This window comes from Stomoxys calcitrans, chromosome 1 (assembly GCF_963082655.1).
Source record: "Stomoxys calcitrans chromosome 1, idStoCalc2.1, whole genome shotgun sequence".
Lineage (NCBI taxonomy): Eukaryota > Metazoa > Arthropoda > Insecta > Diptera > Muscidae > Stomoxys > Stomoxys calcitrans.
The window spans coordinates 251,095,415-251,120,273 of NC_081552.1; the positions used below are offsets into that span (position 1 = coordinate 251,095,415).

At 41.4% G+C, this 24,859-nt stretch overlaps 1 protein-coding gene across 6 annotated transcripts; it reads left to right on the forward strand.

Moving 5' to 3' along the window:
- Positions 1-1,749: 1,749 nt before the first annotated feature.
- LOC106092593 (PHD finger protein rhinoceros) lies at positions 1,750-24,585 on the forward strand. 6 transcript variants are annotated; one of them, XM_013259482.2, is made up of 8 exons: positions 1,750-4,619; positions 4,700-5,532; positions 5,626-5,820; positions 12,671-12,890; positions 12,992-13,181; positions 13,267-13,832; positions 13,909-24,259; positions 24,290-24,585. In XM_013259482.2, exons 2-8 carry the CDS (start codon positions 4,973-4,975, stop codon positions 24,328-24,330), a joined length of 12,123 nt encoding a protein of 4,040 aa, XP_013114936.2. In that variant the 5' UTR covers positions 1,750-4,619; positions 4,700-4,972; the 3' UTR covers positions 24,331-24,585. The 6 variants fall into 6 exon arrangements, with proteins under 6 accessions (XP_013114936.2, XP_059226789.1, XP_059226792.1 ...); XM_059370806.1 differs by having other exon boundaries at positions 1,750-3,193; positions 3,650-4,619; positions 13,909-24,585; XM_059370809.1 differs by having other exon boundaries at positions 1,750-2,383; positions 3,650-4,619; positions 13,909-24,585.
- The last annotated feature ends 274 nt before the right edge of the window (positions 24,586-24,859 follow it).

Sequence of the window (24,859 nt, forward strand, 5' to 3'; positions counted from 1 at the left end):
GTTAACAGATGGCCAGGTTTGACGGTATGAAGATTTCAGATTTATGTTTGCGTTCTCATTGTTGTTATCTTTTTTCTCGCATATTCTCCGCTCATGCACGCACACGTATACACACACACACGCACATAAATATGTTTGCGTGTGTTGGCAAAACGACGATCAGCTTGATGGCAAGATGGCGGATTGCACCTTATGATTTGTGGTTGTTGTACAAATGAGTCCACCTTTAATTGTTTCGCCGTGAACACACACAACCAACGAAAATCGCGCGAACTTGTAACATTGTACAATCATAGAAGATAGCGTCACTTGCCCAACAAAACACTAAATCGACTATATAATCCTGTGGGAATGGGGGTAGAAATTCCCACTCATCTGTCAAACTTTTGTACACTGTCAAATTGACATTCTAGTTTTTATTTGTATTGCCACGTCCATCAACCAAAATATTAAAAGATTTGTGATTAGAAACGAATAAATTATAAATTAAAACATAAAAAATGTGAAAAATAAACAAAATGTTGAAAAAACTTTAAAATCTAAATAAACTATTTGACATAAGAGTGTATTTGGATACAACCCTGAAATTGATATATTTAATCAGCTGGGCAAGTGACTTAACCTTCTTTAGTAAACACTGAGTGGTAACACACTCAAAGTCCGAGTTGCAATAAATACTGATTTTGACCGATAGTGCACTCAATTTTTTGTTGTTGGACAACTGCTCCTACTTGTTAAATTTATCTTGATTATGCTATCATTGATATATGTGTAGTATTTCAAAAAGTAATCACGAAAACGTTTGAATAAAGAACATACTACTAGCCAAGATATATTTATTTACATGTATTATAGTTAATAACCATAATACACACAAACAACGATAAATTGCGGGAACTAGCAATGGACACAAAATCAGAGTTACACTAATCACTGACTTCGTCAGATAGTTCACTTAATATATTGCTGTTGGGCAATTGCCACTTCCTTTAAATGAATATATCTTGTGTGTGATATGCACATTCATGTATACGCTTGCACTCTTAAATCCCCAAGAAAGGCAGTGATAAAAGACAGGAATAGGTTGTAAAATAAAGTTTATTTCATAAACCACTTTGCCATTTGTAGTTATGGCATTTGGCAATCAATTTTGTTTCGTTGGGGTATATTTTTGTTGTTGTGTTAATGACGTTAACTCTTAATTGTACTATGTTCAATTGCTTTGTTTGGATTTTGAAGGTTTTTCACAATTTTATTATTTTAATTTATAATTTAGACATTTACGGCATAAATCACGAAACTTAATGTAGATTTGGAATAGTTTTATTTGACAGATATCCTTTATAGAACTGCAAATAAACCTATTTTAAGGCTTCATTAAGTTTTATGGATAAGGCCCTTATAAGTTTAATGAATAAGGCCGTTACATATGATAATGCAAATAAAAACTAGAATGCTAATTTGACAGTGCATCCTAGTGGGAACTTACGTCACCATACCCACAAGATTGTATAATCGATTTCGTTGTTGTTGGGCTAGTGACTTTACCCCGCAAAATTTGCCTAGGTTCGATTCCTTGATGGGTAGACCCCATTTATCTTATTGATTTACATTCCATTGATAATTCACAATTAGCTGTCTATTCTCTACATGCAACACTGTTCTGGCTATTGTGACTTAAAAAATATTTGGGCGAATTGGTTTTGCGGCGAAATCAAAATGGAGTCAAAAATTAATAATGGCGACGACTGCAAAGACGACGTCTTGTAAATATTAAACAAGAAAAGTGTTTTAAAAGTGAAAATTAATAACTATTTCGTGTAAAAAACGAAAGAACAACATAATTCTCAATGCCCGTTAAATAAAATACATTGATATTAAGGTTTATAAACTGCAAAACCTCGAAATTACGGCGGCAAAGTTTTTCCCGTCTTTCAGTGGTAAATTTTTTGGCTAGAAAGAAAAATGTAAAGAAACGTCGATGATAAAAAGAATGAAGCAAAAAATTAAACCTCAAGTAATTACACAAAAAATGTGAAATGCAACCAAAAGGAAGAAAAAATTAAATTTATATGTGAAAATTTTTTATTCCGCATGGAAAAGAATACGACATGAAATTCCCGTGAAGAAAATACGTTGCGGTATAATAATAAAAAAAAAACGAAGAAAAAACAGAAACGGAATGAATGGTGAAGTGGTCAACAGCAAAAAGGGGGATATGAAAATATGTATGGATGAGTGTGTTTGTGTGTGCGGTGGACTATCGTCTCTTCGTTGTTCGTCTCCCTCGAGTTTGTCTAGTAGTGTAGTCTGCTGAGCTTATGCATTTGTATGTATGTGTGTAAGACAAATCGGAAGAGAGGTGGCGCACTTGCGAGACGACGTGAGTGATTGAATTGAGTTTGGCCAACAAGAAGACAAGCAAAATCAAGCAGTAGTAGTAACAACAGAAAACAGAAACACAATATCGCCCCAATGAATGCAAATGTATATAATCTTTTTAATTTATCATCAGCATCGTCGTCGTCATTGCTTTTCAGTGTGCGCCAAACGACCAACCAACCAACCAATGACCAATAATGTGTGTGTTTGTGCAGCATTGTTGTTTTTCTGCTGCACAACACACAGTAAAGACAACAAAATTGAGAGAGTTTGTTCAATAAGTCAAAAATAAAAGAACAATCAAAGAATTTGTTCATGTATTTGTTGTTAAAAAAGCTAATGGCGGGAATCCGATAGATGTTTTTACAGTAAAAGTGTCTGCTTGCATAGCCCCATGGATCCCCCATCCGCCATTAGACCCATTAAAATACGTTTTGATTAATCATCAGGTCTTCTTCATTCTTTAGACTACAGCCGCCGCTGTATGAGGAAGTAATTTACATTTGATTGTTTACTGCAACCAAAGCAAACACATTGCAAAAAAAAAAATTTGCATTGATTTTTCCCAAAAACCTAAAATCCACCTCACGGCGAAAATCGCACATTTCCATTAAAAGAAACAAGAAAGAATAATAAAAAAAAGTGTTGTTTTCGTCGGAAGAGTGCTTAATGTGTACGCGCGTGTATATGTGCATGTTGCTGTTGTTATTTACTTTTCATCGGAACTAGAAGATCCTAGTGCGGGGGGATCATTACCGCACTTCACTCCCTATCCATACATACATACTTATATTGCTTGTTAATGAACTGAGTATGATGTTTTTGGTGTTGTTGCTGAGTGGAAAAAAAAGATTTTTTTGATGGGAGGGAAGAAATAAAGGCAAACTAAAAATATTATCAGAAATATTTCTTGTAGGTACCTAGAATTCCAAAAAAAAATTCTGTCCATAGCTAAATTCCTTTTTGGGGATACAAAAATTGAATTTCTTCTACATCCATCTTTAATGGGGCTGCTTCTTCTTCTTACTTAACTCATAATCATCATCGCCCTCGCCGTTTTGTAGTTAATATGAATCGTAAGGCGAAAAAGCAATGACGGCGAAAAAAGAAACAGAAGAAGAAGAGCAAAGAAACGTCAAAAGACTGTGGACATTTGAGATATTTTTTATGTGTTCTTGTTTGCTGTTCTCCCCCCGCAAAAAAAAAATGTTTTTCAATTTCCACCCTTTTGGGCTAATAGTGTCATTAATTGTTTTCTAATGATTAGGTCTCGTCATCTTATAATAAACGCCACACACGACAACAACAACAACAACAAAGAAAAGAAAAACAAAAAAATTAAAGAAGAAATTCAAGTGCGAAAATACATTGCGACGGACAACAGGGTGTTATTGTGAATGAACAAATGTGAGTGAGTGACAGCAGTAGTGCAAACATTCGTCGTGTGTGCGTACAATTAAAAGTACAACACCATACAAAATATATACACAAAATCATTTGTGGGAATGGACGACGACGAATATTAGTGCACAGAAGAAAGAAGGCGGAAATTGCAAAGCAAAAAGAGCGAAAAAACGAAACGACACATACAAGAAACAATAGAAAAGAAAGTGCTGTTTAAAAATACAACAATTAAGAAACGTAGAAATATTGAAAAAAGGCTAAAAACGACGACGACAAAGTCATCTTACATCTCACCTATATATCTCCTACACCATACATAACAATAATTTAGGAAAAACATTTATCCACCGCAGCTATCCGAAAGGAATTGTTGCAATGCTTTCTTCTACAAAGAGGAAGATTTGACTTCGTTAAACGATTAACCACATAAATATTATTAGAATCTAAAGCACACGCCTTTGCGCACAATTGCAGCCAACAACCAGCCATCAATGAATGATACAACCACCTTACAGCAGCAACTCGCATCAATATAATCATCAGGCAATCATTAACCAACTAACCTTACCAAGTAAGAGGTATACCTTTTCATAATACCACCACACACACGCACTGCAAGAGATCTAGAGACCTAGAGGAATATTTCTGGCCATAGGTCTTCTGCAGCCTCGTAGTATTTTCAGTTTTTTGACTTTAACAAGCCATCAAGTTGGTTGCCGATGCTGTGCGGCGGCTGCATAGCTACTGCGTGTGGCGATCCAACTCCCTCTCTTCTTCGCTAAAACAACCTAATGCAGATGATAACTTCTGGGCAATGTTGTGGCAAAAATGAAGTAAGTACAATAGGGGCTATATAGTATATGCAATCAAGAGTGGTCATGAAAACGTCTATCTGTCTTTCAATACTTTACAGGAATTTAATCGACATACTAACTAGAATACTAACAACCTTCGAGTTTTGTTCTTGCGTTGCCACAAATTGAAAAGTAAGCAGCCGAAGAAGAAGAGGAGGAGAGTTGTGCAAACCAACGACAACGACCAAGTTGATTAACCCAAATAGAGCAATTAATTGGTCGGTATTTTTGCCTTCTAGAGCAAAAATAGTATCTAGCATCTAGAAAGAAAACAACGAAAATAATCCAAAATACATGTGTTTGCCGCTGCTGCTAAACTCCACGGAAATACTATGTCACAAAGAGGAAAACGCGGCAATCATTTGCATCATCCAAGACTTGACGTCGAACCGCAGCCTCCACCCACAAAGAGGCGTAAAGGCAGGCCTCCCAATGGTGGGGGAGGCGGTGGGGGAGGAGGAGGCTGTGGCCTTGGCTTGTCGGGCATTAGCGGCAGTAACGTTGGTGGCGTTGGCAGCGGTGGTGGACCTGGCCCCGGTCCTGGCCTTAACCCTTCCTACAATCCTGCCTATGCCGCTGGTGGCAGCACTAGTTGCACAAGTGCATTAATCTCAAGCAATACTACTACAACCACTCCTACTCCTACTACAGCTAATAACACAACACCCCAACAAGATACCGACAATCCAATACATGGCTCGACATCAGCAGCCGGTGTCCCCAATGATGACATAGCCATGTGCTCCACAAGCTCCAAAGCAGTTGGCATGCAAAGTGCTGTTGGTTGCTCATCATCATCGGCAGCAGCTTGGCAGGCGAGATCGGTATCGGACATCAAAATGTCAAGTATTTACAATCGTAGTTCAACGGAGGCGCCGGCAGAGCTATATCGGTAATATAATGAATAAAAACTGCAGAACACAGGGAATCAAACTTGTAACACTTTTTATTTTGTTTCTACTGTTTCATGTTGAACCCAATGCAGCAAGGATCTCATTAGCGCCATGAAACTGCCGGACTCTGAACAACTGGCCAACTATGAATATCTGGTGGTGAACGATCAATGGAAACAAGAATGGGAACGTGGTGTACAAGTGCCGGTTAATCCAGACTCTCTGCCTGAACCATATGTTGAAGTGTTGACTGAACCTATAGTGCCACCTGCTCATGACTTTAAACTGTAAGTATATATTCTCAATCGCATTGCATTCGATATGATTATAATAATGAACATCTGAATTATTTTGGCTTTCAAAGCAAAATTTGTTGTCACAAATAGGATGTGAAATAGTTGCATTCTATCAATATATAACATTACATCAGCATGTCGTTAGTGCTGTACAAGTTGTAGCCTCAGCGTTGTAATACCTGACGGTTTATGGCCTTTGTTTGTTTTGATGTAAAACTGCAAATATGCCCATGAATATTGCAATAAGTTACAGTGGGCATACATCTCCAATAACAATGAATGTAGTCCAATGATCTACTTTTTGTTGTGTGGCTACAACAACTGTCATGGCAATCACATGGCAGCCGGTTATACCTATTGTAATTACCCGATGGAGTCCTTCATCAGCAAGGGCTGCCGTCTCAGTGCACAACACAATGCTGCAACAACAATTCCCTGACAGCCGGTTGTCCGCACCGGACTGACCCGACAGAGTCCTTCAACGGCAAGGGCTGCCGACTTAGTGTACAACACACTGCTACAACAACATCAACACAATCCCATGTCAGCCGGTTGTACGTACCGGAGCATCAGAATACACCTTATTCTTATGCTTCAAATTCCAAACAAAGGAGGGTGAGTGCCTTCTACAGGGAGCGCACAAAATTCCCTATGAACAAAATGCTTAAAATTGGCTAGTTAGTTAAATAGATGTATTATGTCGTCTGGCCTTTAGTTTCACGAGGGACTTCAACTGTCTGTTCTCCCATCGGGTATGTTTCCCTAGAACGAAATATAGATTTACCTCGAAATTTGTGCCTGGGTTTTTCTCCTATTTTCTTGTTGACATTTACTGGTTAACAGAGGACTGCAAGCGATTAAATGCGGTTTTAGTATGCATCGCTCCCGCAATTGATGCGGTCAGCACACAGATATGAGTGGCGATCATATCAATATACACGTACATTAATTTTCATGCTTCATGTACCACCTCCTTTAACATCGCCTTCGTCCATGGCGGCTTTGTGAATGAATGTGAAACGTTAATGGAAACCCCATGTCAACCCAACACATTGACTCGAATCATTTATGCGGCGTTACTTTTACAACCGTAGCGCAGGGGTTAGCATGTAAGCCATGACGTTTAACGCCTGGTTTCGAATCCTGGCGAGAACATTAGGAAACAATTTTCAGCGGTGGTTATATCCCCTCCTAGTTCTGGCGACATTTGTGAGGAACTATGTCATCTGAGAAAAAATGATATGGTAGTCATGTAAAAATTCTCCCCAAAGAGGTGTCGCACTGCGGCACGCAATTCGGACTCGGCTATAAAAGGAGGCCCCCAATTTTTGAGCTTAAACTTTTTTTTACATGGCATATTACCTCAGAAATGTTGCCAGCAATTAGGAGGGGAAAACCATCGCTGAAATTTTTTTCTGATGGTCTCGCCAGGATTCGAACCCAGGCGTTCAGCGTCATAGGCGCACATGCTAACCTCTGCGTTCTGCGTTGGCCTCCATTCCTGAATACTAATTTTCACAATTTTTCAAACTTTTTCTTTATTTAAAATAAAACTGCGGTGTTTGTGTTGCTATTTCAAAAATTCCTCATACCACGCCATATACCAAAATCACATAAACATAAGTATTTGCGGTGATAGTGTAAACATAGGCGTTGCTCGTTTCCTTGAGGAAATCAAAAATCGTTGAAAACTTTTCAAGCTTATATTATACTACACAGTTTTGAAAGGTTGTGTTTCCCGATTGTGAACTGAGACCGCACGACACACGCTCAGCCAGACCCAGACCCCTTTGGACACACCCCACCTTAGTCGCAGAGTTCCTGTTTCCGGATTTTAGAATCAAGCAGATGAAAAATAGAACAAACACATAGCTACAACAACATTAATCCCACGGTAGCCGGTTGTACGTACCGGATTGGCCCGATGGAGTCTTTCATCGGCAACGGCTGCTGCCTCAGTGTACAACCCACTGCTACAATAACAAAATAACGCTGAGTTATTGCAATTTTTCCAAAGAACTATTTGTAAGAGATGAGAGGAAAATGACTTTGATTGATACAGGTTAAGTTCAGATTTAGGGTGTTACATTGCCTTTACTTATAACAAAGTTTTATAACAAATTTAAACAAAGTTCAGGCAAATTCAACCGCTCCCACACCTACCGGGCTACATTGCTGGTCTGATTACTCTTCACTTCTTAACATTTGTCTGATGTTGTGCCCGGTTTTTTTATGTTAGGCGTTTCATGTTGACATTCTTGGATGTGAAGTGAGAAAACCAAATGTATTTTGGAATAGTTGGTGGAATGCAGTGTTATGTGGTTGACTCTTACGTTTAACTACTGCCGTTCTTCCACTGTCTATAATATAAACCATAGATGAGCAGCAGACACATCCGAACATAAATTCCAATGCTGACTTTAGACATTGGAGATTGTTTTTCTAGATGAAGTAAAACTTCACAGCTTAAAAACAAAATAAAAAAAAATTAAAAACTTAAATAAAAAATTAAAAAAAAAAAATAAAAATAAAAAAAAAATAAAAATAAAATAAAAATAAAAAAAAAATAAAAATAAAAAAAAAATAAAAATAAAAAAATAAAAAAAAACAAATAAAAAAATGTAAAAAAATAAAACAAAACTTAAAAATTTGAATATAAAAAAATTAAAAATTTTAAAATAAATATAAAAAATTAAAATTTTGAAATATATAAAAAAACTTAAAAAAAAAATAAGAAAAATAAGAAAAATCAAAACAAAAATTTAAAAAAAAAAATTTTTTTTTGAATTTTTAAAAAATTTGAAAAAAATTAAAAACAAAAAATTTAAATAAATAAAAAAATGAAAAATGATTAAAAAAAATATTTTGAAAAATTGAAGAAAAAATTTTTTTAAAAAATTAAAAAACTATTTTTTTTTAATTAAAATTTTTTAAATTTGAAAAATATTAAAAACAAAGAAAATTTTAATAAATAAAAAATGAAAAACAATTAAAAAACCTATTTTGAAAAATTAAAAAAACATTTTCTTTTAAATTTAAAAAAAAACAGATTTTTTAAAAAATTAAAAAAATATATTTTTTTTAATTAAAAAAATGGATTTTTCTAAAAAATTAAAAAAAATATATTTTTTTTAATTAAAAAAAATGGATTTTTCTAAAAAATTAAGAAAAAGATTTTTTAAGAAAAAATTAAAAAAGTATTATTTAAAAAACCAAAATTGAGCAGCACTAAAACAGAAATATTAAAAAAAATTAAATTTTAAAAAATTAAACTAAATTTATAAAAATAAAAAAAAATGTAAAAACAAATTAAAAAAACACGTTTTGCGCTCCATTTATCGGTCTTCAATAAATTCATACAATCGGATATTGTCCGGCTGCAGACCAGAGGGTAATCGCAAATAAAAAATAAAAAACCCGTTTTTTTTAAGTTAGGCAGAAAATGTGCTTTGTGCTTTGTAATTGCATTTGACTGGTTTCCCAGATCGCGATTTTGTTTGGTGCCACCCAAACCTATCAGTAGGTATGTCTTCTAGGTTAAAACTGTGCTCTTAATTGTAGCGCAGCAAGAAAGAAAATTACTCCACCTCAGCATTAAAAGTCCGATTAAAGTTGTAAGCTCATTGATAAGGGGCATCCTATTTCATGCCGAAACCGAACGGCGTGCCGCAAAGCGCTGCCACTTGGTAAACAAGTTCCAATATGGCAGGATACCCTACAAATGTGGTCAGCATTAGTAACGGGATAACCACCGCTGAAAATTCTTCTGATGTTCACGCCGGGATTTGAACCCAGGCGTTCAATGTCATGCTGACCTCTGCACCACGGTGGCCTCTACCAAAGATTAAAAATTTAAATTTATAATTCTGTTTTATTATAACTGATGTTCTCGCCGCGATCTGAACCCAGACGTTTGGCGTCATAGGCTGACACGCTAACCTCTGCGCCACGGTGGCCTCCACCAAAGGTTAAAAATTTAAATTTATTATAAATGATGTTCACGCCGGGATTGGAACCCAGGCGTATGGCGTCACGCTAACCTCTGCGCCACGGTGTCCTTCACCAAAGATTAAAAATTTGAAATTATTATTATGCTGTTTTATTATAACTCCACCTTCATATCCATTGTATTATCCAAATATGGGCTGATTTGGATCATATTTGGTTTAGATGGCGAGAAACCTTGTACAAGTTTAAAATTTTAGCGAAATAAGGTAATAAATGCGCCTTTTATGAGCTAAAACACCTGAATTACTAGAACGGTCTACATGGCAGCTATATTTGAATAAGCTTCGATCGTGAGGCTCAATACATTTCTTTGCACATCGGTCTATGTGGTAGTTATATCTGAATATAGTCCGATTGAGACCATATTTGGCATGGACGCCCAGGGGTCTAACAGGTTTCAGCACAATTAGTTAATAAATGCATTCTTTATGGGCTTAAGACTAAATTTCAGTGAAATCGGATTATAAATGCTCCGGCTATGGTCTTAAGACCCTTTGCCGAGAGACCGGTCTATATGGCAGCTATACCTAAATATAGCCCGATCAAGATCACATTTGTCATTGATGTCAAGGCTTCCAAGTTTCAGCGAAATCGGGTAATAAATGAGACTTTTGTGGGCTCAAGACCCTAAATCGTAGTATCGGTCTATATGGCAGCTATATCCAAATATGAATTTTGCTCGTTAAAGAACTTAATCTGGGTATGGAAATAACTGCAAAATTTCAGCTCAATATCTTAAATTTTGAAGCCTCTAGAATGATTACAACTGACAGACGGTCAGACATACAGACACACGGACTTCGTTAAATAGTCTTAGAATATACTTTTTGGGGTCGGAAAAGGATATTTCGATCTATTGTAAATGGATACTAATCTCTAATAAAAATAAATTTAAAAAAGTTGAAAAATAAATTAAAAAAAGTTGAAAAATAAATTAAAAAAAAAAAGTTAAAAAATAATTTAAAAAAAGTAAAAAAAAATTAAAAAATAATTTAAAAAAAGTAAAAAAATTTTAAAAAAATGTTTAAAAATAAAAAAATCTTAAGTAAAATAATGTTAGATGCAAGCTATAGTTAAAATTAAAAAAAAACAATTAAAAAATAAAAAAAATATTTAAACAAAATTAAAAAAAAGTAAAACTAAATTTAAAAAAAGTTGAAAAATAAATTTAAAAAAAAAGTTGAAAAATAAATTAAAAAAAGTTAAAAAATAATTTAAAAAAAGTAAAAAATAAATTTTAAAAAAATGTTTAAAAATAAAATAAAATTAAAAAAATCTCAAGTAAAATAATGTTAGATGAAAGCTATAGTTAAAATTAAAAAAAAAAACAAAAACAATTAATTAAAATTAAAAAAATATATAAACAAAATTAAAAAAAAAATAAAAACAAAAATCTGTCAATATTTTTTATTTAAAATTAAAGAATAACGTAGCATTTTTTTCTTCAATAAAAAAATAGAAAAAAATTACAAAAAAAAAAATAAAAATAAAAAAAAAACAACTACAAAAATTAAAACAAAAAATTTAAATTTAAATTAAGAAATTAAAGATATTAAAAATTAAAAAGATTAAAAGAAAAATTAATAAAACTAAAAACATAATTAAAACAAACTTTAAAAAAGTAACAAAAATTTTAAGAAAATTTTCCAAACAAAAATTTTAAATATGAAATATAGGTGTTAAGAAAAATGTTCTTATTTAAAAGGAAAGGCAAAAATCGGGCGGAGCCGATTACATCGGGCGATACATATATATGGGAGCTAAATCTAAATCTGAACCGATTTTGATGAAATTTTGCAGATATTTTAAAATCAGTAATGAAATAGTCCATGCCAAATTTTGTGCTGATCGGTTGAAAATTGTAGCTACTACAGCCATTTAAGTGCAAATCGGGCGATTCATATATATGGGAGCTATATCCAAACCTAAACTGATTATGACAAAATGTTGCAGATATGTTAGGATCAGTAACAAAACTGTCCATGCCAAATTTTGTGCTGATCGGTTGAAAATTGTTGCTACTACGGCCATTTAAGTGCAAATCGGGCGATACATATATATGGGAGCTATATCTAAATCTAAACCGATTTCAATAAAATTTTGCAGATATGTTAAGATCAGTAACAAAACTGTCCCTAACAAATTTTGTGCTGATCGGTTGAAAATTGTAGCTACTATGGCCATTTAAGTGCAAATCGTGCGGTACATATATATGGGAGCTATATCTAAATCTGAACCGATTTTTACCAAAATCAGTAGCGTTCGTTCCTGAACCCGAAAAGTGATATGTGCAAAATTTCGTGATGATTGGACAACAAATACGACATGCACTTTGATTACAGACGGACATGGCTAAATCGAATCAGAAAGTGATTCCGAGTCGATCGGTATACTTATCAATGGGTCTAGCTCTTCTCCTACTTAGCGTTGCAAACAAATGCACAAACTTATAATACCCTGTACCACAGTGGTGGTGTAGGGTATAAAAATACCTCGTCTAAAAAATATGTTCTCAATAAAAAATTTCGAAAAATATAAAATTTGGAGGAAATATTCACCTTTAACATTTTTTTTCAAAGCTCCAACCAAACCAAAGTTGTCTTCTTACTTTAAACCATTCCTATGACTGTCTGTCATAGCTATTTTTTTACTATTGTATTTATTTAGATTTTAGCAATCCCATGGCAGAGGGTTGTACGTACCGGATTGAACCGATGGAGTTCTCCATCGGCAAGGGCTGCCGTGTCAATGTACAACACACTGCTACAACAACAACTATTTAATTCGTTTTTTACTAATCTACACAACGTTTTTTTTTCTCTTGTATTTGTAGTCCAAAAAATCGCTTCCTGCGCATAACCAAAGACGATACCTACTCTCCAGAGTTACATTGTCTTACAAATGTGGTTGCTTTAGCTGAAAATTCCTGCGCATATGACATTGATCAGGTGGATGAATCATGGCTCAAATTATACAATGCCGATCGTGCACAATACGGTGCTCCCTTTGCCATAAGCGAGACTCAATTCGAGCGTGTTATTGAAGAGTTGGAGGTGAGTTTAGTGTAAGACCATCATCAAAATCGTCATTCGCAAACCAGGCCACAGAAAAAAATCAAAAATTACCCAATTTGCGTTGTATTTGCATTTTACAGGTGCGTTGCTGGGAACAAATTCAGGTTATATTGAAAAATGAAGAGGGTCTGGGCATTGAATATGACGAAAATGTCATATGCGATGTGTGTCGATCTCCCGATTCGGAGGAAGCTAATGAAATGGTTTTCTGTGATAACTGCAATATCTGTGTACATCAGGCGTGTTATGGCATCACTGCCATCCCTTCGGGTAAGTCTAAAATCATAGCCGTTTGGTATGTGGCTTGGTATGGAATGGAATTTTAAATTTGGTTTATATTTTTCATTGGCAACAGGTCAATGGCTTTGTCGAACGTGTTCGATGGGCATTAAACCGGACTGTGTGTTGTGTCCGAACAAAGGAGGTGCAATGAAATCAACCAAATCTGGCAAGCATTGGGCACATGTTTCATGCGCCCTTTGGATTCCGGAAGTCAGTATTGGATGCGTTGACCGTATGGAGCCTATTACGAAAATATCTAGCATTCCACCTAGTCGCTGGTCCTTGGTATGTGTGTTGTGTCGCGGCAAAGTCGGTGCCTGCATACAATGCTCCGTGAAGACATGCAAGACAGCATATCATGTGACCTGTGCTTTCCAACATGGCCTTGAGATGCGAGCCATCATTGAGGAGGGAAACGCGGAAGACGGTGTCAAATTGCGTTCATACTGTCACAAGCATAGTGTCAGTAAAGGCAAGAAGGAAGCCAACAAAAGTTCAAGCAGCGGCAATTGCAAGAACAAACTGGGCACTAGCAATGGCGGCTCTGGTACCGAAGACGATGATTGTCGACGGCGAAAGAGTCGTAAATCCGATATGACTTCTGAGGAAAGGAATCAGGTGCGAGCACGTCGTTTACAGGTATGTTCGCAGAGTTGTGGCTGTTTTAAACCAATAAAGATGAGTTACTTAGACCTTATTTTTTGTGTGTTTGCAGGAGGTCGAATCGGAATTTGACAAACATGTCAACATCAAGGACATCAGCTGTCATCTTTTCGATGTGGATGATGACGCCATCGAAGCCATCTACAATTACTGGAAACTCAAGAGGAAATCGCGTAATAATCGTGCTCTTATACCTCCCAAGTCGGAAGATGTCGAGATGATAGCACGCAAGCAGGAGCAACAAGATCTCGAGAATCACAAACTAGTTGTCCACCTGCGACAGGACTTGGAACGTGTTCGAAATCTGTGCTACATGGTCAGCAGGAGAGAAAAACTCTCACGTTCATTATTTAAACTGCGGGAACAAGTTTTCTACAAACAAATATCTGTGCTTAGCGACGATAGTCAAAGGACCGAGGACCAACACGCAACAAGTGACGAACAGTTTAAGAACGCCGTCATCTATGCGAATGATGGACCAACGCTTTACGATCGCTTTTATTCGTCTTGTGACCGAAACAAAAACTCACAGTACCAAAGTCTAGAATATATATTGGAAAAACTACTGGGCACTACTAAGAATGGACCAAAAAATGCTAACAGGGCGCATAATAGCAGGGCTTCCACCTCGCCAACAAAACGGGCGAATAAGTCAAATTCATCTGCACAACAGGCGGCGACTTCCACAAGTGCGGCAGCGTCATCGAGCACAACGACAACGGCGTCGACAGGTAAGTCTCCGGCTAACAAGCGGGTCAATAATGGTGCGATTGCAGCAAGTAAATCCGTAGCAACATCAGCGAATGCCATCACAGCCGGCGGAGAGAGTGTGGCATTGGAGAAAACATCACAACAGAACAAAAGTTCTGTGGCAAATTCCGTTAGTGCAAATAGGAGACGTGCTTCAATAGGCGTTGATAAAACTGCGAAACCTGCAGCTGCAGCTTCAACGGCGGGGATGGTTTCAACGACGACGACAGCGACGCCAAATACACGGCCGCGTACCAGTACCACAAAGACTCCGCCAAAACTAAACAAACAGGCATCCAAAAGCTCGGATGACAGCTCCAGTTCTTCGGGTAGTTCGTCATCAGACGACGAGGATTCATCTTCTGACAATGGCTCGTCTTCAGGCAGTGGCAGCAGTTCTGAGTCCGAAAGTGGCACTAGTTCAACGGAATCCGCCTCGTCATCGTCCGGCAGCGAAAAATCTCCGAAAGCAGGGGGCAAAACTTCGCCGAAGAAGGTTGTCCAGACGAAACGAGAGAGTTACTCCCGTGCCAAGCAGCGAAGGAAAAGTTCTGCTGTAGAAACGACGATGGAGGAATCAGTAAACAAGCCAAATGCCCACATTGCAACTGCAACAAAACAAAGTCGTGTCAAATCCTCGGAGACTACAACTGTCCTATCAAGTTGTAGCGACATCGAGAATGAAACAGAAGTAAACAAAAAGTCTAAATCGTCAGTACCTGTCAACAAACAACCGCAACAGCAATCAAAGAATAGCCAATCCGGCCCAACGCCGCTCGGTGGTCAAGTCAACAAGTCCACATCGCAAACGTCAGCGCGGACGTCAAAGGACGATATTTCATCGTCAAGCGATGAAAGCCTTGAGCTTATACCCAGCAAAAAGAATAGGAAGATGACCAACACCTCGCTTGATGCAGGGCAAAAGACATTGTCTGCTACCACGACTAGTGGTAGTCGCAAAACAGTTGATCAAATTTATTCCGATTCCGATGATAGTTCACTCGATTCCGACACTAAGGACAAGGAGGAGGAGCGAACTGCGGAAAGTAATGTTAGTGACTCGCAGAATCAACAAACCATACGAACAAAGGCGGCCATGAAAGAATTCACGCTACAACAGCAAACGTGCAGCAAAGCCCAAAAAGACAGCTCTTCATCTACAGTGGCGGCGCACTCGGGCACCAAACTGTCCAAGGGGACTGGGGCAACGTCCAAGGCAAAAGAGAGACCATCTTCGGAAACCAATAGAAAAGGTGCTAACACCTCTTCAGATTTGGAGAAACAGCTTAAGTTCCCACCAGATTTGTTGGTAGTTCCCCAACGCCAAGCCGCCAAAAAGGCTTCCGAAAATATGAGATCGACCGGAGCATCAGTTGCAATATCATCAGCCAGCGCGGCAGTCACAAGCGCTTCGCAAAAGGATGGTGGCGATGGTAAATCGCGCGATAATAGTGCCAAACAAAAGGAAAACTCCAGAGCCGATGACAAATCTGAACGATCACGCGGTGGTGCTAGGAGTTCTGAATCACAAAATGAAAAACCTAGTGCCAATAAACGTGGTAGACCTCCAAAGAATGTTAAAGAAACCTCGGAAGCCACCACTAGTCAATCTTCTACAGCTGTTGCAGCCGCTCTAAGCCAATCTTCCTCGAACTGCTCGAGTAGAAACAAATCTGAGGTGATCGCGTCGATAGCCACTGAGGCCGAGTCAAAGAAATTATCATCATCAATTTCCTCATCATCGTCCTCATCAACAACAGTCGAACAGCATCAAAGCAGCACCAAAGTATCTCCTATTGAAAAATTATCGCAACAATCTTCCTCCTCATCATCCGCAAACACTGCTGGCGATCTCTCGTCCACACAAAAGGCTGGTCCAAATTCTTCGTCATCCATCAATGATGCGATTAAGCCAAATATTCTAGTTGCCTACGTTCCACAACGACAGGCGGCCAAGAAGGCTGCAGAGCAACTCAAGAATAGCAATAAGCCTTTGATGGCAACAGCAGAGATGACCGCGGCAGACGAAAAGGATCGCATCACTAGCAATGAAAAGGAGACCAAAATCAAGACTCCTGAAGGTCGTAGTACCAGGTCATTACCAACGCGTCGAATGTCCGTTCGTGATACCTCACATTCCTCTTCCAAAGATAGGGATAAGCAAGACACCGCAATAGTTACAATGACTGAGGCATTGGCGCTAGCAGCAGCATCATCAGCAGCATCATCAGCAGCTAAAGATCTATCTCCACTGCTGGCGGCAGAAACCACTGTTGTATCTTCTGTGGCAGCTACACTCCAACCACCACCAACAGCGATAGACCACTCTGTCGAATTAGTTCCTCCAGTCTCAGGTGCCAGTTCTGCTGCGGCGCCGGTTCCCGTTTCGGATTCCGCTTCAATTCCAGTCGAAGATTCGACCCCACCTTTAGCTGTTGGTGTAGGGACTAAAACGCCCACAAGCTCCAATCGTCGACGATCCAAGGATGAAGTGGTGGCTTCTGCTGCGACGCAATGCCCCACAGCTGCAATGCCAAAACGAGCACCGCCAATGGATAAGAAGAGAAAAGTATCAGTCACCTCCAGTTCGGCAAGTGATTCCAGTTCCTCGTCTTCATCTTCCGATGGAAGTGAAGACAGTTCCAGCAATAGCGATAGCAGTTATTCCACCTCTTCTTCGGATGATGAGGCTAGCGAGTCCGAAGAGAAGGAAGAAGCGAAACGACAAATTCCTGCTGTGACCAAAAGAAATCTCCGAAAATCAGATGACAGTCGCCTCTCGGCTCCTGTACCGCCACCACCGCCGACTCCGTCTCTCGCCAAATCCCCCAAAGTATCTCCTCAGAAACAGCTAAGGCGTAATACCAGCAGCACAAGTACAAGCAGCCTGGCCAATAGCGACGAGCAACCAGACAATAATAGGTCTTCAATTCAAACGCGCAGAAAGTCAGCCTTGCTAGAGGAGCGCACGCTCAAATCACAAGAAGCGAAGAAGCTCTCCTCCTCCGAACTCCGGGAATCGGAGACATCGCCGCAGTTGAAAGCAAACGAATTGTCTTTGACAAAGTCGACCATTTCTAGTCCTTGCCCGGCTGTTGATAGTAAGTCCCTGAGTCCAGTTGAGCATGCTCTAGCTGCCAGCACAAAATTACCGGAAACCAATCTCGATGGTGGGCACAAAATGCAATTGGACCAAGTCCTGGATAAAATCACTACGTCGCCTGCGATCGAGCCTGCAACTGCGTTAATGTCTAAGCAAAATGAAAAGGACAATGATGATGTCGAAATCATCGAAGAGGGCAAGACAGGAAATGAAAGCCAACGTCTGAATAGACTGGACGATAAACTAGACGAGCACAAAACACAAGGACAAGCACAAGCAAATACGCAGACAAAAGACATATCCTCCGAGAAAGTGGCCATGGAGTGTACAGACGAATGCTCTGATGTGCCTATGGACATTGATGAGGAACTGACGACAGCTCCCACAAATACTGCAATGCCAGAAGGTGAACGTTCCCCGGCTAAGATTGATGAGCTTTTGGTCGATCTAGATGATCATCCACCGGCTGCGCCGATGCCTGCCTCCCCCGTACCCTCGTCGTCATCATCAACTGATGGCGATAATGACGATGATCTTTCGAATGCCAGTGATGAGGGCAACAAGACGCGCCCTCGCAAAACGCGCAATAGGCGCCGTCGTACAAGGCCAGGCAGCCCACCCATGTCGGCAGAAGAGGAGCATACACATCATACGCAACACTTGCTAAATGAAATGGAATTGGTGAAAGCTCTCGAGGAGGAACGCAAATTGGCGGCCGCCAATGCTGGAGCGGGCAAGTATTCAGCTTCATCTTCCTCCTCCGCTGTGGCTGTGGTAGGACCAGAGCCGCCCGAAATAATCGACCTGGATTCCAACTCAAATTCAGAAGGTATCAAAACGCCGCAGAAAGAATCCACATCCTCCGCACTGGCTTTGCCCGATGGACCTTGTTCAGCGGAAACTTCACCCTTGGAGAGTGTAGCGAAGTCGACTTTGGTGCCAGAACTTAATCAAAATGCAGCTACTTTGCAAAAGGAATCTCTATCACCGGCAGCTATGGCAGTTTCATTAATTAATAACACCAACGTTGGCGTGAGCTCTCTCAATACTCAAACTTCTTCGACTCTGGAGAGTGGACATCATCCCATTGTGGACACAATACTCGATTTGGAAGACAACGCCAACAAGAAACAACGGGAGAAACTTGGTTTTCCCAACGATTTGCTATTGCGCAACTCGCCATTCAGTAGTCACGAAGTAGTGGGTCATTTGGCCCAGCAAGCTGAAACCCTCAGCAGTCTACTAGGCACCGAAAACCAGATGGGCAAAGATGTTACGCAGGAGGACAGCAGCCAAGCAACCATGAGCCTCTTGGAGAAATTACGCAAAACCAAACGGACACGCAGTGATGAACCCAAAGAACCCGATCTCATGTTGCCACCGCCTACACCTGCCATTCCCTCGGTGTTTCCTTTCCACAATGCGGCCGATCCTGAAGATATAATCCATGTACAAAAGGAGAATGCCTTGTCGGCGCTGGAATCGAATAGTGCAGGTCATTATGGCTCGGAAAGCGCAGCTCCCACACAGCAAACACAAGGCGGCACTATGGCTGCAGGAAATAATTTGGTGGTAGGATCATCGCCCAACAATGGCGGAGTGGCTTCTTCCGTCATGGCAGCGGCTACAGGCAACAAAGATACTGGTTTGAGTATTTTTGGAAACCTAAGACATGATGCAGACACCGATGTAAATAGAACTCCAAACCGATTGTCCCAATTGCCGAGCGAGGCGCTGAATTACCTGGAGAATAGTGGTTTGCAACGAACTCCAACGCAGCAACAGCAACAAAGCGCACAATTGCCCATATCACCTATGCAGCAGCACACACCAACCCATCTGCATCCACAACAGGGAACAACGCCTACCTCCAGCTACAGCCAACAGGCGCATACGCCCACCCAACAAACCTCACCCAATGTTGCCGAGTTGACATCTCTCATTCAGAAGGAATTGGCAAGCCAAGCGGTCTCCACAACGCTCAGTAAGACGCTGGGTATCGAGAGTTTTGGCCAGAAGCCGCAACAACAACAACACAGTAACAGTAGAATGTCTTCCAGTGCTCCCCTTTCGGCGGGAACAACGCCCGACTTTGTTGATCTACATGCAGCTGCAACGGCTTCCAAGGAAACTTTGGACTTTACACGGTCCGCTTCGGTGGGAAGCAACAAATTGGTGGTCGACTGTGATTTCGATGAGAACACACGCATGCAATCGCCCTATGCGATGCAAGGCAATCGCATTTGGAATGAGAACGATTTGATAGCAGCGAGAAGGTCAACCTCGCCAAGTTCGGTATCGGAGTCAAATGATCAGACACCGTCGCTGGATCTGCAAGCGACCACGCCTACACATCAGCAGCAACAACAGCAAACGCCAGTGCAGCATCAAATGTCCCAAGTGCAGCAAAGTCCGCATATGCAACAACAGCAACAGTCGCAGCAAGGTCAACAGCAACACACCATGGCCCAGAATGTAATGAACAACAACAATGCCATAAATAGCCTTCAGAATGTCACCACATCACCAAACTGCAAGAATAGCTTCTTCAATTCGATAAATAGCTTTGCCATGGCCACCAGTTTCCAGCAACACTCGTTGCAATCGCAATCTCAACAGCAGCAACAGCAACAGTCTCCATTAGTTAACGGCATCGATTCGATGATGTATAGCCAACAGGGTTACAATTCAACGCCCACTACACCCACTAGTCAAACTACGCCACAGCACCAGCAGCAACAGCAAACGCCAACAGGTTTGCAGCAGCAGCAACAACAACAGCAACAGCCTGCGGCTACTCAACAGTACAACGGTGCGGTGGGATTATTTCATGATGCAGCGGCAACTATGGCTACCATGGATCAAATGCCATTTGGACCGAGTGGCCCCAGTAGCGGTGGCAATGCAACTGGCGTGATGTATCCCGCAGGATCGGGTATGGGTACTAATGTTAATGCAGGCCCTAACTCCAGTACCCAACAACCACGGCCGGCCGATATGTTCAATGCAACAAATGCTGCGGCTTCCCTTGGCGTTAGCGGCAACAACAACTCTGCCGGTCAATATGGCGGAGCGGCATTTACGTCTTCCACACACAACATAGCTTTAACGGCGGCAATTGTAGGAGTTTCCAGTGGTCCCGGCAGTCTTATTGTCGATCACAATTCCCCCAGACAACATCATCCCATGCAGAATGCACAACAACAAACGCAGCAGCAGCAAGCGGCGTCTCAGTTCAATTTGACATCGCCAAATAACGCAAACGCTGGGCCAGCGGCAGCGGCGGCTTTCAATAATTTGCACATGAATAGTTGTGGCGATGCGATTATGCCGCCCAGTCAGCAACAACAACAGCAACAGCAACAACAGTCGCATACCACACCCACCAAAGAGTCGCCCTCAAAGGGTAGCCGTTCATCGGCCCGGTATAACCAGCAAGCGCAGCAACAACAGTTAAGAAATTCGCATAAATCACCTCAGGTGGCGCAACACAAGTCACCGGGCAAGTCACCCAGGCAAATGGAATTGCTGAGCAAACAATTGCAGCAACAACAGCAGCAGCAGCATGCCTCGCTCAATGAATACTCCTCGAATATGGGTACGACAAAGTCCAGCAAATATGACCCCTTGACGCACACATTGGCAGGCAAACCACGACAGAGGGCACCGCGTGGCACCGGCGCCGGTTCTCGAGGTAGAGGCCGTGGACGAGGTCGCGGCAGGGGCAGTAGTGTGGCTAATTCCATCATAACTTTACCGCTCACCATGGACTATGTGAGTGCCGATAATCTGGTGGGTACGCCCTTCGAGTTCAGCTACGAAGAGGAGATGGCTACACCCGGCATGGAAAACTTACAGTCCTTAAGAGATCGAAGGCGATCCTTCGATTGTCGCAATGCCCACAATACTGATCCCCAAAAATATCGTAGTCCAGGGTACAGTGCAGCGGCATGTAAGGTGAGGGGCGGCAACAATGCTCTGCCTACGTCTGGTACTACATCAAGCTCCACAGCTAGTGCGGCGGCAGCCTCAGTGGCCGAGTCCTTAGTGAATTGCAACAACTCCCTCAAGAATGCCAGCTCTAATCTTCACTCCATAGTGCCGCCCATGCTACCAGGGCCAGTCGATATGCGTACATACAATATCGGATTTGAACCTCAACATTCCAGTGCATCTCAGGAAGCCTACAACAATAATTTACTAGGGGCTTTCGATTCTGGTACGGCCGATCAAACCTTATCCGAGTTCGATGAGGATGTTGAGAGAGAATTCCAATCGTCACTAAGGGCGACGAGTACTACCAGTTCTTTGGCCACCTCCAAACAACTGCCCAATGTAGGAGTTACCAACAGTTCAACTGCAAGCAACAGTGCGTCCACAATGTCTGGCGCATCCACCATTGAAACGGCAGCGGTAGCATCGAGCGCCAGTCTTATTACCAACACGTACAGCCGTGAGGCTGTACATACGTCTGGAACTTCAGCTGCCGGACTCGAGTTGAGTAGTGGCAGTCTTAATACAACCACTTCCAATCTAACCTCCACCACAACAACCACAATTTGTTCAGCGGAGCTGGTGACGGATTTGCAAACTTCAATGGAAACAACTTCTGAAGATGTATCCATTGACTCTGACACCACGTTAGCAACCAAGGCTTCTCTTTCCGATGCCCGCAATCAGTTGAAACTCAAGATCAAGGGCCCCCTGGCCTACCCTGATATGTACAATAGTTCGAGCACTCTAACTCACTCTCACTCCACAGTGGTCCAGTCGAATATGGGCAATGTGCAATCCATGGTATCGGCCAGCACGGTCATAAACGCTTCAGTAAGTGGTAGTGGCACAAACTCACGGCGCATGCGCAAAAAGGAGCTGCTCAGCCTGTATGTGGTACAAAAGGACAATCATGGCGATGATTCCTCCTGTGGCCTGCCACCCACAGATTCCAGTCTCATGTCCAATTCTCTGGAGGTGACACGTAAAACTGACAGTGTTTGCAGTGAAGTTGATGAATATGTGGCTGAAGTGGCATCCGGAACAAGTTCCAGCAAGAGATTCAAGAAAAATTCCAGCCGTGAGTTGAGATCCTTGGACTCGATTGCTGGAGATAGTGAAATAAGTGCTATGGTACTGAGTTCCGGTACAGATGGACGCAGACGCAGTGCATGTTCTTCGGGCAGCACCGAAAACAGTGGCAAAGCTGGCGCTGCTGGTAGTGCCGGAAAACGACGTGGCCGTAGCAAAACCATGGAGGGTGCTGAGGATGAGCCGGCGCCCAAATTGAAAATCAAAATACGCGGCTTCACCGATGGCAATGTTAGCGCCACCACCACGGTGGGCAGTTGCGAGACCGCGTTTAACAGCTACGAGGTATCCCGCCGAACTGTTGCATGCCCCCCTAAGAAACGCTTGACTTCGAATTATACACCAACACTGGAAGCTCTAATGAGGGATTCCATGAACTATCGCGACCAAGTAATGCAAGATTTTGGGGGTGACGACGACGAGAGAACCAGACGCTCGACAACGGTCAGCAATGTGGGTGCTATGAAATCATTTGCCGATGTCAGTCCCCTGCCGCCAACCAAAAAGGCCAAATCTTCCAAACCAAAGAAAGACAAAAAGGAGAAGAAACGGCACAAGAATCGTGAAGTAGACGATAGTGCAAGTCTCATGTTTGGCGGCATAAACAGCAACAGCATGACGACCACCCTGATCGAGCAACCCATAAGTGCTTCGCCGGGAGATCCGCCTAAGCTGATATTGCGCATCAATAAACGTAAGGCCGAGTCTACGGCAACAGACACAAGCCTTTCATCGCCGGCTACGGCTGTTACGGCCCCAGTAACAGATGAACCTCCAGCAGCGCCCATACGACTGAAATTCGCTCGTGTATCCGATGGCGGTGGTTATGTCATAGGCGATAAGAAACGTAAAAAAGGAAAGAAACATTTGTCACCCGCCCACACCGATGAGCTAAATACGAACACCAATTCGAATGCCAGTTCGGGGGTGCCGCCTCCCTCCACGCTTGTGGTGCCGCATGCCAACATTAGCACAGATTTTGCCAAATTTGCCGAGGATGCAAATGCCAGTGCCAGCATGAATTCTCCACATGTGGCAACATACAGTCACTACAGCAACGATCCCGCCTCCCTTATAGCCAGAGCCGAATCAGATGCAGCCAAGGATTCAAGCACTCCCTCGCCTTGTCTGGTCATTGACTCTTCGAATACGGCAAGTTCGTTGCATGAGCCGCCAGCGGCGCCTTGCAATGCCGAAGCGATGCGCTCACCCATGGTGACGCCAACACTTATGTTGCACCATGGCAGTCTGATGACAGGAGCACCTTCGGCACACTGCAACGAGAACAGCAATAGTCAATCGTCGGCCCTCAGCAGTCATACTCACCTGAGTAATTCCAATTCCAATTCAATGATGAGTGCCGCTGCCCATCAAAACGCAAATAGCAATAGCAACAATCACCACAACAATAACAATAACAGCAACAGCAACAACACCAACAGTAGTAGCGGCGGTGGTGGTGGCGGTGGTGGCAGCAACACCGGCAGTGGTGGAGGTGGTCTACTGTCCTTACCCAAGGATTGTGAGGTTAGATGATGATTGCGTTAAAACACAAGGTCACCAACACCCGCATCCGCACCCGCAGCAGCAGCAGCAGCAGCCACATCCTCAGCGACAGCATTCATCGAGCGCCACCACCCCCTACACCCTATGGTAAATGCCCTTTAATGTCCTTGCTTAGAGCTACCTAAGTTGAACAAATTCGCATCTCTGATGAATTCACTTTCCAAATTGTTGATATTTTAAGTCATAGGTTATAGGTCCATAATGCCTAAAGGAACATTTTTTTTTTGTACATACCAATCCATATCCCTTTTCGCCCCAAGCCCCAAGCCCTAAGCCCTACGCCCTTCGCCCCCTAGACTTCGTCGTCCTCGCCCCGCCCTTTTACCTAAAGGTATGAGTGTGATCTTGTTTCATTTGATATTTTTGTTTCCTTTTTTATTTTTTTTTTACATAATTTATTCGTTACAATTGTTGTGTACTATATTATATGAATTGTAGTTATATATATTTCACATTGAAGCCAAATCATTTAAGAAAACAACAAAAACAAGAAAAAAAT